Source organism: Copadichromis virginalis, linkage group LG10 (assembly GCF_057382275.1).
Source record: "Copadichromis virginalis isolate Kocher_CV1m ecotype Utaka linkage group LG10, C_Virginalis_male_GT1.1, whole genome shotgun sequence".
Taxonomy (NCBI): Eukaryota; Metazoa; Chordata; class Actinopteri; order Cichliformes; family Cichlidae; genus Copadichromis; species Copadichromis virginalis.
The window spans coordinates 757,043-771,916 of NC_140627.1; the positions used below are offsets into that span (position 1 = coordinate 757,043).

Consider the following 14,874-nt stretch of genomic DNA (forward strand, 5'->3'; position numbering starts at 1 on the left):
TTTTTCCACAGGCACAACCAGGTTTATTTGGTTTCACTTTCAAAACAAGAACAATTGAAAATTGCATCAGACACTGTCTCAATCAACACAAAAATCCAATCTACCAAAGATCACTATCATGAACCTGGACAAAAGGATTTCTCCTGAAAAGAAAAACAAAAAACCAACTGCTGCTTGCTTCTTTCAGTGAAACCTTTAAATTTACCACTAACAATATTCTAACAAAGGATTATTGAGCATTCGCAAGTGCACAAACAAAAACCGATGGCAATACAATAATAACACTGAAGACTATATTCTCATTCTATGTGCTAACTCATACTGCTGCCTCCATTTTCAACAATCGTGCAATTCTTCTCTGATGCTTTGAAGATGTTGGCTCTGTAGTACTGCAGTTCCTTGATGCTCTCCCGGATGTCCTCCAACGCTCTAAAGAAGAAAAGCTCCATTTTAACTTCACCATCGTGGATATTTCTACATTCGCCTCCACATGCACACTTCGTTCCAGGATTAAAACAAGATTCTGCAAAGGTGGCTCTCACCTAAAAGCTCAGCTCCACGCCCTGAGCTCAGGCTGCGTGTTTGTTTAAACTTATATTTATGGTGGAAGATTTAAAAAAACATGAACTTTCCATTAACCTATCAGAATGTCAGCTTCATGTCTAAAAAAGTGATATGAACAGCAAAGTCTGAAGATTAGGCTGTGGAGGCCTTTTACATTTTTGGACTGTGCAATAGTCCACACTTTTCTACAAGTAACGCACGAGGTTGCTTCCCCATAGAAACTTTGTTTCACTACAAGTTTCATTATGTCCATGTTCCTTCATCACTATGGCCCAAGATGCATTTCATAATTACCACACAGCAATATGAATCTCTGTCCTTATGAGGACGTGTCTTTATTGTCCTCATTAAGAATGAACACCAGTGGTACCCCTCACCCTCCTCACAGATGCACCTGTGGTAGAAATGTGAAAGTCCTCTGTGCTTTGTTTCTTTGTTTGACTGCTGAGTTCAGGAAGTGTGCAACCTTAACAGGGGATCACATACTTTTCCCCTCACTGTACAGGTTTTAGAGCAGCATACGCTCCCACAATGTCTTTTTTCATATTTCCATATTTCAGCAGGACCAAGCTAAACCCAATACAGCATCTGTGTAACTAGCTTTACACCAGGGGGGTTCAACTCCAGGCCTCGAGGCCCGGTGTCCTGCAGGGCCTCGAGGCCTTATCACCCTGAGGAAGAGAAAGGTTGGCTGTACACTATTCTGTTCAACATCTCATCCAAGATCTTCAATAATCAGGTGCAATCTTCACTCTCTTATAGAGAGGTCATGCTTTGACACTGCAGGCCTACTTGTTGTTCCTAGAGTATTTAAAAGTAGAATGGGAGGCAGAGCCTTCAGTTTTCAGGCCCCTCTTCTGTGGAACCAGCTTCCAGTTTGGATTCAGGAGACAGACACTATCTCTACTTTCAAGATTAGGCTTCAAACTTTCCTTTTTGCTAAAGCATATAGTTAGGGCTGGACCAGGTGACCCTGAATCCTCCCTTAGTTATGCTGCAATAGGTGTAGGCTGCCGGGGGATTCCCATGATGCACTGGGTGTTTCTTCTTCTTCACTATGTGTTAACAGACCTCTCTGCACTGAATCACACTTGTTATTAATCTCTGGCTCTCTTCCCACAGCATGTCTTTATCCTGTCTTCGTCGCCTCGCCCCCAACCGGAGGTTCTGCTGAAGGTTTCTTCCTGTTAAAAAGGAGTTTTTCCTTCCCGAGGTCAACTGTTTTCTGATTGTTGGGGTTCTCTGTATTACTGTAGGGCCTACCTTACAATCTAAAGCACCTTGAGGCGACTGTTGTTAGGTTTTGATGCTGTATAAATAAAACTGAAGCTCATCAGCCGTTTCATATATATGTTGATGCAGCTTTCTTTTTATTTACCTGTGTGTTGCTTTCTTGTGAGGCACCATTTTGTATTCTTCTGGAAACCAGCGTCTGAAAGTGTTTGTAGAAAGAAAGTCAATCGTACTGATACATTTATGATTTTCATGTATGGGCAGCATGCAGATGAAAATGCCATGCAACCTTTTCTTTGCTATGATGTGCAGCGGTGCATTAACTCCAGTAAACGGTTCTCACAACTTTAGTTCACATCAAAGTGAGAAACCAAGTGAGTGAGTGCAGCTTGTCTCTGGCAAACACTGTAAACTCTAAAATACCTGAGCCATGAATCTGTGGCCATTCATTTCTATAAAGGGTTTGATTAGGAAATGGAAATTAGACATAATATACATTCATGTTTATGGGTGTAGTCCCCCCCACCCACACTCCCTGTGACCAACAGTGTTTAACAGTGGCTCTCCACATGAAGATGCCAGATTATTCTGAGGTCAGCTCATGCAAAGCGGCCTGGCTGCAACAACTCTCACAGTTTACATCTCCTAAAGTCACCTGCCTGCTAAGCTCCTTGATGGTGCTCACGTCGATGATTCTGTAGTGAAGGTGGTACATGAACTGTGGCATATACTTGTCCAGGAACCTCTTATCTGCATGCACAGAGTTACCTGTAGAACAACCAATCACAAGCATGACTCCTCAAGCCAATCACTGACACCAGCACATGTGCTGCTGTTACACACATGATCTACAGCAGGGGTGCCCAATCCCGGTCCTCGAGAGCTACCGTCCTGCAGCTTTTAGATGCATCCTTGTTCCCACACACCCGAATCAAATGAATGGCTTGTTATCAGGCCTTTGCCAAACATGATGGCATGCTGAAGAGGTAATCAAACCATTTGATTCAGCTGTGTTGGAGTAGGGATGCATCTAAAAGCTGCAGGATAGTAGCTCTCGAGGACTGGGATTGGGCAGCCCTGATCTACAGGATAGTCTGAGCTTTGAGTCCAGTATGAGGAGGGTGAAGCAGAAGAAACAGATCACCTACACTGACACCTGACTCAGTCCTTTCACACTCAGCATGTTAATCACTTTCATGAGCTCACTGTGCATTATCCAACACAGGGTGGGGAGCTCCAGGCCTCCAGGGCCGGTGTCCTGCAGGTTAAATGGCTAAATGACCTCCTCGACATGTCTTCAAGTTCTCCAGAGGCCTGGTGATGAACATTTGATCCAGGGTGAGATCTAAAACCTGCAGGTGCTCGAGGCCTGGAGTTCCCCACCCCGATCTAATTAGAGTAATCACAGCAACCCAAATGGAAACCTCGGAAAATTAGGAAAGCTAAGCTGACGATTGGCTCTCCTCGAGCTCCTGTAGCTTCACCGGAGAGTCATTACAGAGATGCTAGGCATAATCCAGCCACCCACACAGTACCACAGACAGACATGCAGAATCATAACTTTGTGCCCAGGTCTTGGTTCTGAGGACATGAACAGAAAGAGTTTACCAGCGAGGGGACATTGTCCAGGTGGTGTGTGCTGTCTGACGAAGGACAGGAACTCATACTCTGCTTGTTCCAGGGTGATTTTACTGTCCCGTACAGCCTGGGTCAGTCCTGACTAAGACACAATTACACCAACAGACTTTGTTACTTCACTTTAAAACACGCCTCATCGTTCAAACAAGACAACAGTAAAGTGGAAAGGAAAAGCAGGCGTGAGCACAAATACTAAAATCTGAACTGCTGTGTCTGGGTTTTCTCTCAGTGTTGCACAACCTGAGGTTACAATAACATTAACTTCTGGGAAGATTGGTAACTGTCTGCACCTCCCTGAATCTTTCTCACTGTAAAATGATGAACTTTAAATGATTTGACGGGTCGCACCAACTGTTTCTGTAAGATCATTGCTGATGTCCAGACCAGCAAATTGTCAAAACTTCTGATTAATCAGTCCATTGATTAGCAGCACCTGGTGCTACTTAACCTCTACTGAAGCAGCAAAGGGAGACTTCACACACTGTCTACATTCTGGTTTAACGTTAGTCTGACATGGTGTCACATGTCATGCTCTTGTGCAAAGCTGCATTTATCTCATTTTAAGAGCTACAGAGGATCAGAAGATTTTGTTTTGGGTCTGGATACGTCAAACCTTGGAGTTAAGCATGTGGACTTTGTCACCTGAATGATAGTAAATTTCATACACTAGTAACCTGGTCCTTAAGTGATGACGTATGAACCCTGCTTCAGTCCAAACAACTCTGTGTTTATTAAGGCTGTTGTGTTTTTAACATGTTTTAATGTTTTGTATCTTGTTCTGTTTAATCTGAACAAGCCCCTAAAAACAGTCCATGATCACTGCCGGCCTCTCAGTTTTTAAACCCTTACGATGTAACTGCAGCCCATGCAGCAGTATATGAATGACTAACCTCATATTGTGGATGGATTATCTCAGTTGTTCTCCTGACTGAAGTTTGGTCCGTTTACAGCATCCTGCCATGCGACTGCATTTGTCTCTAACCATCAGGAACCTTCACGTTAACTTTTATCGAGTAGAAAAAAGTTAGCGTTCATCCTCCAGCTTCACTGTGTTTATGCTATGCTAACATAGGTGTGTCGCTAGCGATCACGTAGCACATCATTATATACCAGCTAGCCCAACTTCAGTAACCCTACAAACGTCACTGCTGTTTAGTTTTCTGTCCTCATTTATGTTGGAAGTGATAACAGAGCTGTACGTTTGAATTTTTTCAGAAGTCTCTCTGTCAAAACATGCTATATTATGTTTAGATGGAAGCTAGCGAGCTAACTTCCTGCTAACTTCTAACTTAAATGTAATAAATTCTGTTTTCATGGATGCCTGGATGTTAAACTTCATTGTTACACCTGGTAAAGCAGCAACGCTGATCATTTTATTACAGATGAAAGAATTTAGACAGTTTGCAACTCTCAGTGATGCTGCAGTGTTGTTTGACTTTGGGACCTGAAACAGAGTTTGGACCAGGACACAGCTAATGGCGTCAGACTTAAACACACGATTGGGGAAAAAGGTTATTTTTGAAATGACAATGTGTCTGGTAGGGGTGCAACGATATTCGTATCGATATTGAACCGTTCGATACAGTGCTTTCGGTTCGGTACGCATATGTATCGAACAATACAACATTTGTAATTTATTTTATCAACTTTCCTTCTGACGATGCTGTCTGTGTGGAGCGCTCAGTGAATCTGCGTTCGACTACTCCGCCTAGGCTGCACTGTCGAGCGCAGATCCACTGAGCGCTCCACACAGACAGCATAGTCAGAAGGAAGAGCGCAGGGCACCTCCCCCACCCTCATTCAGATCTGGCGTTTGGAACTATTTTGGTTTTCATGTGACGTATGACCCTGAAGGTAAGCGCGTCATGGACTAAGGTAAAAGAGTATGTTGGATGTGCCATGCAATGCTCAATTACATGGGTGGGAACTAGTGTGTTAGCGCAGTTAGCTCGTTAACGTGTTGGCCGTCTAGCCCCATGCACGGGGCGATCGGCGGTAGCTCGTTAACGGAGATTCGCCGTGTTGTAGCGTTAAGGTCATTTCAACGAGATTAACCTGAAAGCACTAGTGGGAACACAACGAATATGACTGCACATTTACGCCGACATCATCCTAGTGCAAAGACAAAAACAACAAGCATGCTACTAACTTTAGCCGAGTCATTTAGGCAGCTGTTAGCACAGGATTCTCCTTATGCTGCTGAGAATATAGCCCAGAAGAAGCGGATAGTATAGCTTTTATTTTGGAAAGAGACATTTCTCTGTAATAAACTCTTTTCCAAAGATGAGTGATTCCTCAATCAGATACAGGGCTTGCAATATTGCTAGCCCAACGTCCCGGAGCTAGCGATTTTTTCCAGTCGGGCTACCAAAATCTATCTCTTTCCTGCCCGTCGGGCTATTGTAGGAAGGAAAAATATATGTCAATGCTTTTGCATTCTTTCAGAAATGTAGCTGGGTAATTATGTCATTGGCATCGGTGAGCCACTGTCAATATGTGACATATTGAAGTCGCGTTTGAATTTGCGCTTGTTTTTTTGCTTTCACTTTGCAATCGTGCAAACTGTGTATAGAGAGCGACAGCACTGATCTGTGAGTGATGATAATTTGCGCACCAATTCCTCTGACATCGTCTTATTAATCGTTAGCTTACTATGCAAACATGACAAGTGAAATCTCCCGCAGCTTGAACATGTGAGAGGTTGATCGCGCAGAGAATCGCTGAGCTTATGTGAGTGTGTAAAAGCATTTCAGTTCTGCTGAGCCAAATAAGACAGGTCAGGGTGAAGAAGTGACAGCCAAAGAAAAGCTTACCACAAAACGGAGAAGTTATGACAAATCAGACTATAAGGCAAAAAGAAAGTGCAGCTTTATGGTTTCATGGACAAAAGAATTTCTGTGGCTGCAATATGACGAGCTAAATAACCAGGGCTGCACATAAGTGGTCCGCAGGTGCGCATTCGCTGTCAAAATAAAAAACACGCACAAGGGTTAGGGTTAAATTCAAAAACTGTACTTTTGAGTTAAAATATATATTTATAATTTTAATAAATGACAAATTAAAAAGGCATGAACATTTTTTTGTATCGAAAAAATATCGAACCGTGACACCAAAGTATCGAACCGAACCGAACCGTGAATTTTGTGTATCGTTGCACCCCTAGTGTCTGGTGTACTGTGGGAGATACGACACGTCCCACAGTACACTGGTCACCACTTACCTTATGTCAACTTAAGGACCACCCTTAGGTAAGAGGTTAATGTTTTTAATGGGTTCGTGTTACGTTGTCAGCCTAATGATGGCCACCTTCATTCACATCAACATCTCTTTGAATCTCAAGAATTTCAGTGAAACAATACCAAAGCAAGTTTAAGAGTTGGAATCTCAAGCAGAGCCTTCATGTTCTGAATTTGTCCTACAGGCAAACGGCAGGTCTCACCTGTACAGTTACCTATGAGCCTGTGAGAAACTGGAACATAAAAATGACTTCAGTAATGTGACAAGTATTAAACTTGATTTGCTACACTAACCAGAACCTTCATTTAAGTTTAGGTGAGTGAACATTTTAGATTTTATTAATTGACACTAATTAGCCAGTAAAGGTTTTTGTGTATTGAACACAATAAGTTCCTAAGAACGCTTGAGTAACAGCCCATAATACCACACGCCGCCCTTTCATCTGCACTGGGTCACTCCAGAACGACCACCACGGCAGCAACCAAAACACTAACGTTAAAGCTTCAATTCAATTTGATTTATATATTAATATATATTAATTAATATATATTATATTTAGTATCAGTGTTTTTGACTCAGGGAGCATTCAAATGGCACAGTGCAACCAGCAGAAAGAACATATGTCTGCACAATCTCTACGATGAATAAGAAGAGACTGATTCAGAGACTCATAAGAGTGTAGGAGCCGGGAACATTCGTGCTCACGCTATGGTTAAAGGCCGTGGTTGTAAGGAGCTGCATGTTCCCATTAGCATTCTAGATTAGTTTGTTTTCTTGCAGAGGTGCTTTCCAGCACAGACTTTTGACAGACGTGTAGAAAAACAATCTGTATTTCTGCTTTACTGGTACGAGCCCCTGAACAAACGCCGGCTTACCTTTCCGTGATGCTCTTTACACCACTCTGACATCCCTTCCAGTAGCTCGTCGGGCTGCTTAATGATCACGTTTGGCCCCTGGAGAAAAACAACAGCTGCCTTGAACTTGTATGACAGAGAGACGAGCAGAGGCTCCAGTGTTCACGTTCACATTACCTCGGCCAGGATGTTCAGGTTAGAGTCTGTAATAAGGCAGGCCATTTCAATGATTTGGTCCTTTTCAACGTCCAGCCCTGTCATCTACACACACACACACACACACACACACACACACACACACACACACACGTAGTCGTCATTATAAACAGCACAGACAGATTGAGAACAGCAGCTCAAGTCTGCACACCCGTGTGCCATGTTCCTGCGTGGACTGCCTACAGCTCGTTGGACACTTCACACAACTATTCCAGCATCCAGCGCTATATGCGCCATCTAGTTCCACAGCTTACCGTTACATTCAAAGGCTAAGTAAAGCGTTTAGTGCCTTGTAGCAATAACCACAGTTCCCACGACGTGACTCACCTCCAGGTCCACCCACACCATTCTCTGGGACATGCCCGTGGCTGTCATGCTGCCTCTTGTTGATGCCTGACCTGCGGCTGGTGCTAACAGCGGACTTCCTGGCCGGCTAAGCGCTGCCTTTCCGAGAGACAGCGCGAACAGACTCTTGCTGAATGTAGCGAGCACCCATGCCGAACTGCGCGAGCACACCGGCATGCTGAGCCCATTTCCGGTCTTATTTGCCATAAGAAAACTTTTCAAACACAGACTTCAGCAACGAACTGCTGCATTACTGCCACCTGCTGGTGTGGATGTACGTGTACAGCTATCAAGATCACTACTGAAGTCCAGGTGCTTGGAGTCGTTGGTCTGCCTGCCTGTCAGTTCTTGCACTCTGGCTACGATCAACTGAAATCGTGCCGCAGTCTGTAGCGTGGATGCGGACATTTATTTCATTTTTACTGCACAGAAGTAGTGATGTGACTGTATCGAGGCTTCAACGCTTGTGTCTAGTGATGTGTCGGTCGCGAACGAAATGGCTCTTAGAGCCGACTCTTTGACGTGAACGACGCGAGCCGGCTCCTTATTGGGAGCCATGTTTTTTTTTCTTTCTCTCACCCTCTCTCTCACACACTTTTTTCAGCTTCACTCCACTCGTGAGCCTTGTGCTTTGCGCTGGGAAGAAGGGGGGAGGCGCGGTAGTTACACATGCTAGGTAACTACCAAGGGAGAGACAGAGAAAGAGAGCAGGGACAACAACGTCACATTAGAAAGGTATAGTAATCATCCACAACTATTTTCAGTTGCGGATGATAAAGGATTCAGAAAGTTTATTCATGCAGGCCCATATGACAGAGAATGTGCATCTTCTTTTTGTTTTCATATTTTTAATTTATATTTAATTGTGTTGTGGTTTGCAGTGTTTAATGTTGTTACACTTTAAATATGTTTAAAAGGAAAAAGCTGAAAATTTAAATAGTTAAAAGTTGAACCGTGAATAGTTGGTTTTTGTATTATATGATTTATTTATTACATTTTATGTGGAGTGAATAAATAAAAGTATATTTACGGTGGTCCCTACAGACAAAGCACGTACAAACTCTAAAACACGTAAAAACTCAGAACCACATAAAAACTCAAAACACGTACAAAAGACAACAGAAGTTCTCCAGGATGCTAGGGCGCAGTGTTGAGCTTTGTTACCTCGTGGCTACACAAGCCAGCAAGTACCAACGACCAGATTTGGTGTGTGGTAGTAACAGGTAAATGAACATTTTTTAAATTATTTGAATATATATGAGTGCCTGTGTATAAATACACAAACAATACACACATGCTTTCAATTGTGTCATTTAAGTGATCTAGTAGCTCTGCTTTGGAAGTTCAGTTAATGTTAGAAATGTGTTTTGGAGTTTGTACATGCTTTGTCTCTAGGGGCCACCGCATATATTTATATATAAACATATAAATAAAACAACTTCTTTTTTTTACATTAGTAATTCCTTTTGTGCATAATTTTATATTATTGTTAATAATAAATTAATTGAAGCAACAAAACAACCTGAAGAGCCCGTTGGGAGCCGAAAGAGCAGGCTCTTTTTAGTGAGTCGAGCCGAAAGAGCCGGATCTCTAAAAAGAGCCGGAAATCCCATCACTACTTGTGTCGAGTAGTGAGGAGAGAAGGTTAGGAGAGAATGGAGCCAGCTAAGAAGAGGAGGATGTCCTCCCCTGTGTGGGAACATTGTGATTTTATTACTCCCAACAAGGTATGTAAATTTCTACAGAAGATGTATTTTCATAATACTGATGGTGCAATACAATTTATGTTAAGCAGCTTTACTTTTGTACAAGGTGAAGTGTTTGCTATGTGCCAGGGAGCTGGGATATAACAACAACACCTCATCCATGCTTAGGCACTACAGAGCTTTGCATGAGAAAAGGGGGAACACCGATTATGGAGCAAGACCAGGTGAGCCATCAAATGCCACGATAATATAGCATGCTGTAATGTTACTAAATGATATATCAATATTATACAACTGTAATAAGTTACGTGTGTGATATTTATATTTGTGCTTTGTTTTTGTTGTCTTTCCTCAGGAGAACAATCTCAAATAGATGAAGACCTGGTTAGCATGGTGATTGAGGACTCCCAGCCATTTAGCATTGTGGAGGACAAAGGATTCAAAAGATTTGTTAAATCATTAAATGTTTAAAATGTTATCCCCACTAAAAAGGTCATAAAAGCAGTGAAAATTTAGTTTTTAGAGAATGAAATGTGGGCAGGACTGAGGCTCAAAGCCTCAGTGTGTAGCTGTCCATACCTCAACGTTACAAAAGCACAACCACTGTCCACACCCCAACCACACCTCACCTCACAGGAAATGATCATTTCCATTTTAAGCATTTCCAAATGATCATTTTCCATACTGCCAGTATAAATATACACAGTATGCTGCCATCACTACAATATACATGTTTTACACACTCCTTTTGTTGTTGACATTTACAGGCTGTGTGCAAAAGGCCACACTCTTCAAATTCATGCCAACTAATATTTTTACATCCAGTAGATGTCCTACTAGAGCAAATGAAGCTTCAAGACGCTTTGCACTGGGGTGAACCAATTGGATGAAAAGCTTCAGTGCTTCATGAAGCTTCATCTGCCCATCACTACACAGAAGGATGAGAGCGCGATAGTAAAGTGGAGACTGCTCCACGACAGACACAACTGCATCATACTCGGCAGCATGCTAACGCTAAGCTAGCCAAGAACCCAGAGTGACGTTAAAGCTGACCCCAGACCAGCACCTGAACAGGTAAGTAAGTAAGTCAGTAAAGTTTATTTATTAAGCGCTTTTCATAGACAGGTAGTCACAAAGCGCTGTACACAAAGATTAAAATAAACAGTACGATAAATTGCAAAATGCACAATATACACAATATAAGAGGTTAAATGTAAATTCAAAATGTAAAAAGCGTTGGTCAACCGAAGGCTTGTTTAAACAGTAAAGTTTTTAACTGCTTTTTAAAGGATTCCACAGAGTCAACCAAACGTAGTTGTGGAGGTAGACTGTTCCACAGCCTTGGTGCCACAGACTGAAAGGCTCCGCCCCCTTTCCTCTTCAGTCGTGTTCGGGGAGCAACCAACAAACTCTGTTTCTGAGCAGAGACAACGAGCAGCAGTGTATTTTGTGAGAAGCCTGGATAAATCATCTGGGGCCTGGCCATGTACTGCTCGGTACGTTAAAACAAACATAACAAAGTGATGAGCAGTCAGGCTGCAGCTTTCTGCCTGCTCATGTTTCTACAGTAGAATCGTGTGTGCGGCTATGGCCTCTGGGTTTATTATCAGACAGCAGTGTGTTTCAGATCATTTTACAACATCATAAGAGTAAAACGAAAGTAACGTAACGAGTAACGTAACAAATGTCTTTCTCCTGGGTGTAATTAAGTAAGGTGCGTCATTACTTTTAAGAAAAGTGTTCTATGTGCAATAATTACTTTTTGGAGTAATGATCACAACAAAGAGGGGAAACGCTTCCAGCACCCACAAACATTTGACCGTCCAGGATGTAAAGTCTTTGATGCCTCAGAGATGGTCTCAAAGCGGAGCCAATGAGAATCGATAAGTGATATCAATTATGGAATTTGGAATTTCTAAATTCTTTTCAATTTCCCTCCCAGTGTTGAACACAGCTGCAGATGTTAATGCTGCTGCTTATTCCTGCTGGATTCTGTGCACGTTGCATCCAATGGCGTCTGTCTTCTCGGTCACATCACTTCCTTTATTGCTGACTCTGTTTCCTTTTCCTTTTATTTTTAGAGCACTTTCATAATCACTTTGCAAATGATGGGCTCCCCTCGGCCACCCACGGAGCCATCGCCAGCTCTAAGGCTTGCATCATTCTGTGTCTGCAGCACGCTGCTCTATATGTTCTATCGGTCTGGCGTTGGCATGAGCTCACCACCCTGGAGGAGGTGATCAGTGACTGCTCTTAATCATGGACTCCCACCCCCTCCATTACACCCTGGACAAAAGAGCAGTTTCAGCAACAGGTTCCTTCAGCCTGGCTGTCTGACGTTGTTACAGGAGGTCGTTCCTTCTGCTGCTGTCAGACTCTTTCATTAATCCACTGGGGTCAGATCCACACATGTGGAACAAGATTAATCACACCTCAGTGCACCCTGTCACTTTGTACACCACAACATATATTGGCACTTATACTTGTTCTTTTGTATGTATATTTATAGCTATATCTCTATAAGTATATATCATATCTCTGTTTCTACTCCCATTTTATACAAGTGCTTGATGTTTGTTGTATATTTGCTGCTATGACAGCACTATACTTCTATCTTTGAACAGATACGTAAAAGAAAATGGAAACTGGAAAAACGTCATGACGCATGCTCAATCATCCAGGTAAGTAAATCTCCAAAAGTAGATTCTGTTCATCTGGGCGTAGCGTTTTGTGGGAAAAATGTTTCATCACTCATTCAGGTGACTTCTTCAGTTTCAGCTGACTGCAGGTTTCAATCTTATAAACAGTACATTTGCATAATGACTGAAACCAGCCCACTGAAGGAACAATGGGCTGGGAGGTCAGTTCCTTAATCTTAATTATGCAAATTCTCCATCAGTAATGGGGGACATCTAAAAGCTGATGTGTACCGTAAACCTGACACAGCGGCCAGGGAGGCAGAAGAACATCAAGAAGGCCCTGAGTAAATGTGGTTATCCCAGCTGGACTTTTGTCAAAGCTGGGAAGGCTCCTAAAGAAAGCTCCAGCAGATCCAGGAGAGAAGGACAACCGCTGCCCACCTGTAGTGATCCCGTACGTGTCAGGAGTATCGGAGCAGCTGAGACGCATTTTTTCTAAACACCGGGTCTCTGTGGCTTTTAAACCCCAAAACACGCTGCGCCAAAAACTGGTCCACTCCAAGGATCGGGTCCCCCGACACAAACAGAGTAACATAGTGTACGCTGTTAAGTGCAGGAGGACTGGCAGGATTTATACATCGGGGAAACCAAACAACCTCTGGCTAAGAGGACGCCACAACACAGAAGATATACCTCATCAGGCCAGGACTCTGCAGCCTGTTTACACCTACAGGCCAGTGGACACTGTTTCAATGATGAGGATGTAACATCCTGGACAGGGAGGAACGCTGGTTTGAGGGCGGAGTCAAGAAGGCCATTTACGTGAAAAGGGAAAGACCATCTCTGAATGGAGGAGGGGCCTAAGGGTACATCTGTCACCATCTTACATGCTGTGATTGCAGCCATTCAACTCTCTGTGAATGGGACTCATGGCTATTGATCAGTGGTTGTTGACCATGGTCATGAGACTTTACATATTGATGATTATAAACTGACCTCCCAGCCCATTGTTCCTTCAGTGGGCTGGTTTCAGTCATTATGCAAATGTCCTGTTTATAAGATTGAAACCTGCAGTCAGCTGAGACTGAAGACGTCACCTGATGATGACGAAAAGTTTCTCCCACAAAACGCTACGTCCAGATGAACAGAATCACCTTTTGGAGAAACTGGAAAAAGACACAAAACAGGATAATAAAGGATTTGTGTTTTTTCATTATTCACATGATTTCCTCCAGAAGTATTTATTCACTTTGTTTTAAAAACTCAGTGACAGCAGTCATGCACACAGCATATTTCTTTTACTATGTTTTACTACTTTTGCATCGATATGACACCGATCGTGAGTTTCAGAGTCCCCTTGTAACCATGGTTATTCTGTGATGGGTACATTAGAGAGGAGAGCATCTGTCCTGCAGCCTGATCAGCTAGATCATTTAATGTTTACGTCACAGGTCTGTTTTGTTCCTTATTGTCTGCTACAGTACGATCTCACCTGCGACTCACCTGAGCCTTCTTCGTTTCCTTTTTAGAAACACTTCTTCATGGTTGAACTGTTTTGGCTAACTAATCAATACCACGTTAACTTTGGTCTCCTGGTTGGAAAACAAGCACATCATTTTAGAATGACTAAAGACAATACTCCAATAACTGACTGATTTTAATTGTAGGGATATCTCACTGGAACATGTGTGTATAGTTTGATAATAAATCGGTGCATTGATCATTTATTACTTTGACATCAAGTCATTGTTGGCCTTTTTTCACACTGGTGTGATGAAAAGTAGTTTGAATGTAAACACATCTTAAACATCTGGTTAAAAACACAAACCTACAACCTGCCCTGTGTGAAAACATTACCTGCGGTGTATCACATCTTTAGAAAGCCGAATAGCCACACCCAGGCGTGATTATTACCACACCTGTGCTCAATCAAAAAATCACTTACATAACAGCTGCCTGACAAAGTGCAATAGACCAAAAGATCCTCTGAAGTCAGACTTCCTGCTGTGATCCAAGAAAATTCAGGAACAAATGAGAAACAAAGTACCTGAGCCCTCTCAGTCTAGGAAAGGTTATAAAGCCATTTCTAAAGCTGTGGGACTCCAGCAACCCACAGTGGGAGCCATTATCCAGAAAGGTGGATGAACCAGCAGTGAACCTTTCCAGGAGCTGCCGGCCGACCAAACTTAACCCAAGAGTGCATCCACGAGGTCACAAAAGACCCCAGGACAACATCCAAAGACCTGCAGGCCTCACTTGCTTCCCTTAAGGTCAGTTTTCATGACTCCACCATAAGACAAAAAGAGCCTGGGCAAAAATGGCCAGCATGGCAGAGGTCCAAGATGAACACCAGTGCTGAGGAAAGGAACATAAAGGCTTTCAGTTTTCCTAGAAAACATCTTGATGATCCCCAGGGCGTTTGGGAAAATATTCTGTGGACTG

At 42.8% G+C, this 14,874-nt stretch overlaps 1 protein-coding gene across 1 annotated transcript; it reads right to left on the reverse strand.

Moving 5' to 3' along the window:
* rexo2 (RNA exonuclease 2) lies at window positions 1-8,371 on the reverse strand. Its single transcript, XM_085469366.1, has 7 exons — window positions 8,070-8,371; window positions 7,704-7,787; window positions 7,548-7,625; window positions 3,406-3,517; window positions 2,457-2,565; window positions 1,943-1,996; window positions 1-429 (listed from the first exon to the last, which is right to left on the reverse strand). Exons 1-7 carry the CDS (start codon window positions 8,292-8,294, stop codon window positions 312-314), a joined length of 780 nt encoding a protein of 259 aa, XP_085325492.1. The 5' UTR covers window positions 8,295-8,371; the 3' UTR covers window positions 1-311.
* Window positions 8,372-14,874: the final 6,503 nt, after the last annotated feature.

Excerpts from the sequence above, each read along its gene's own strand:
- rexo2 (XM_085469366.1), bottom strand. The coding sequence starts at position 8,294 with ATGGCAAATAAGACCGGAAATGGGCTCAGCATGCCGGTGTGCTCGCGC. Across the intron at positions 7,788-8,069 it reads TGGTGTGGGTGGACCTGGAG|ATGACAGGGCTGGACGTTGA; the intron begins GTGAGTCACGTC and ends GTGTGTGTGTAG. Across the intron at positions 7,626-7,703 it reads ACCTGAACATCCTGGCCGAG|GGGCCAAACGTGATCATTAA; the intron begins GTAATGTGAACG and ends GTTTTTCTCCAG.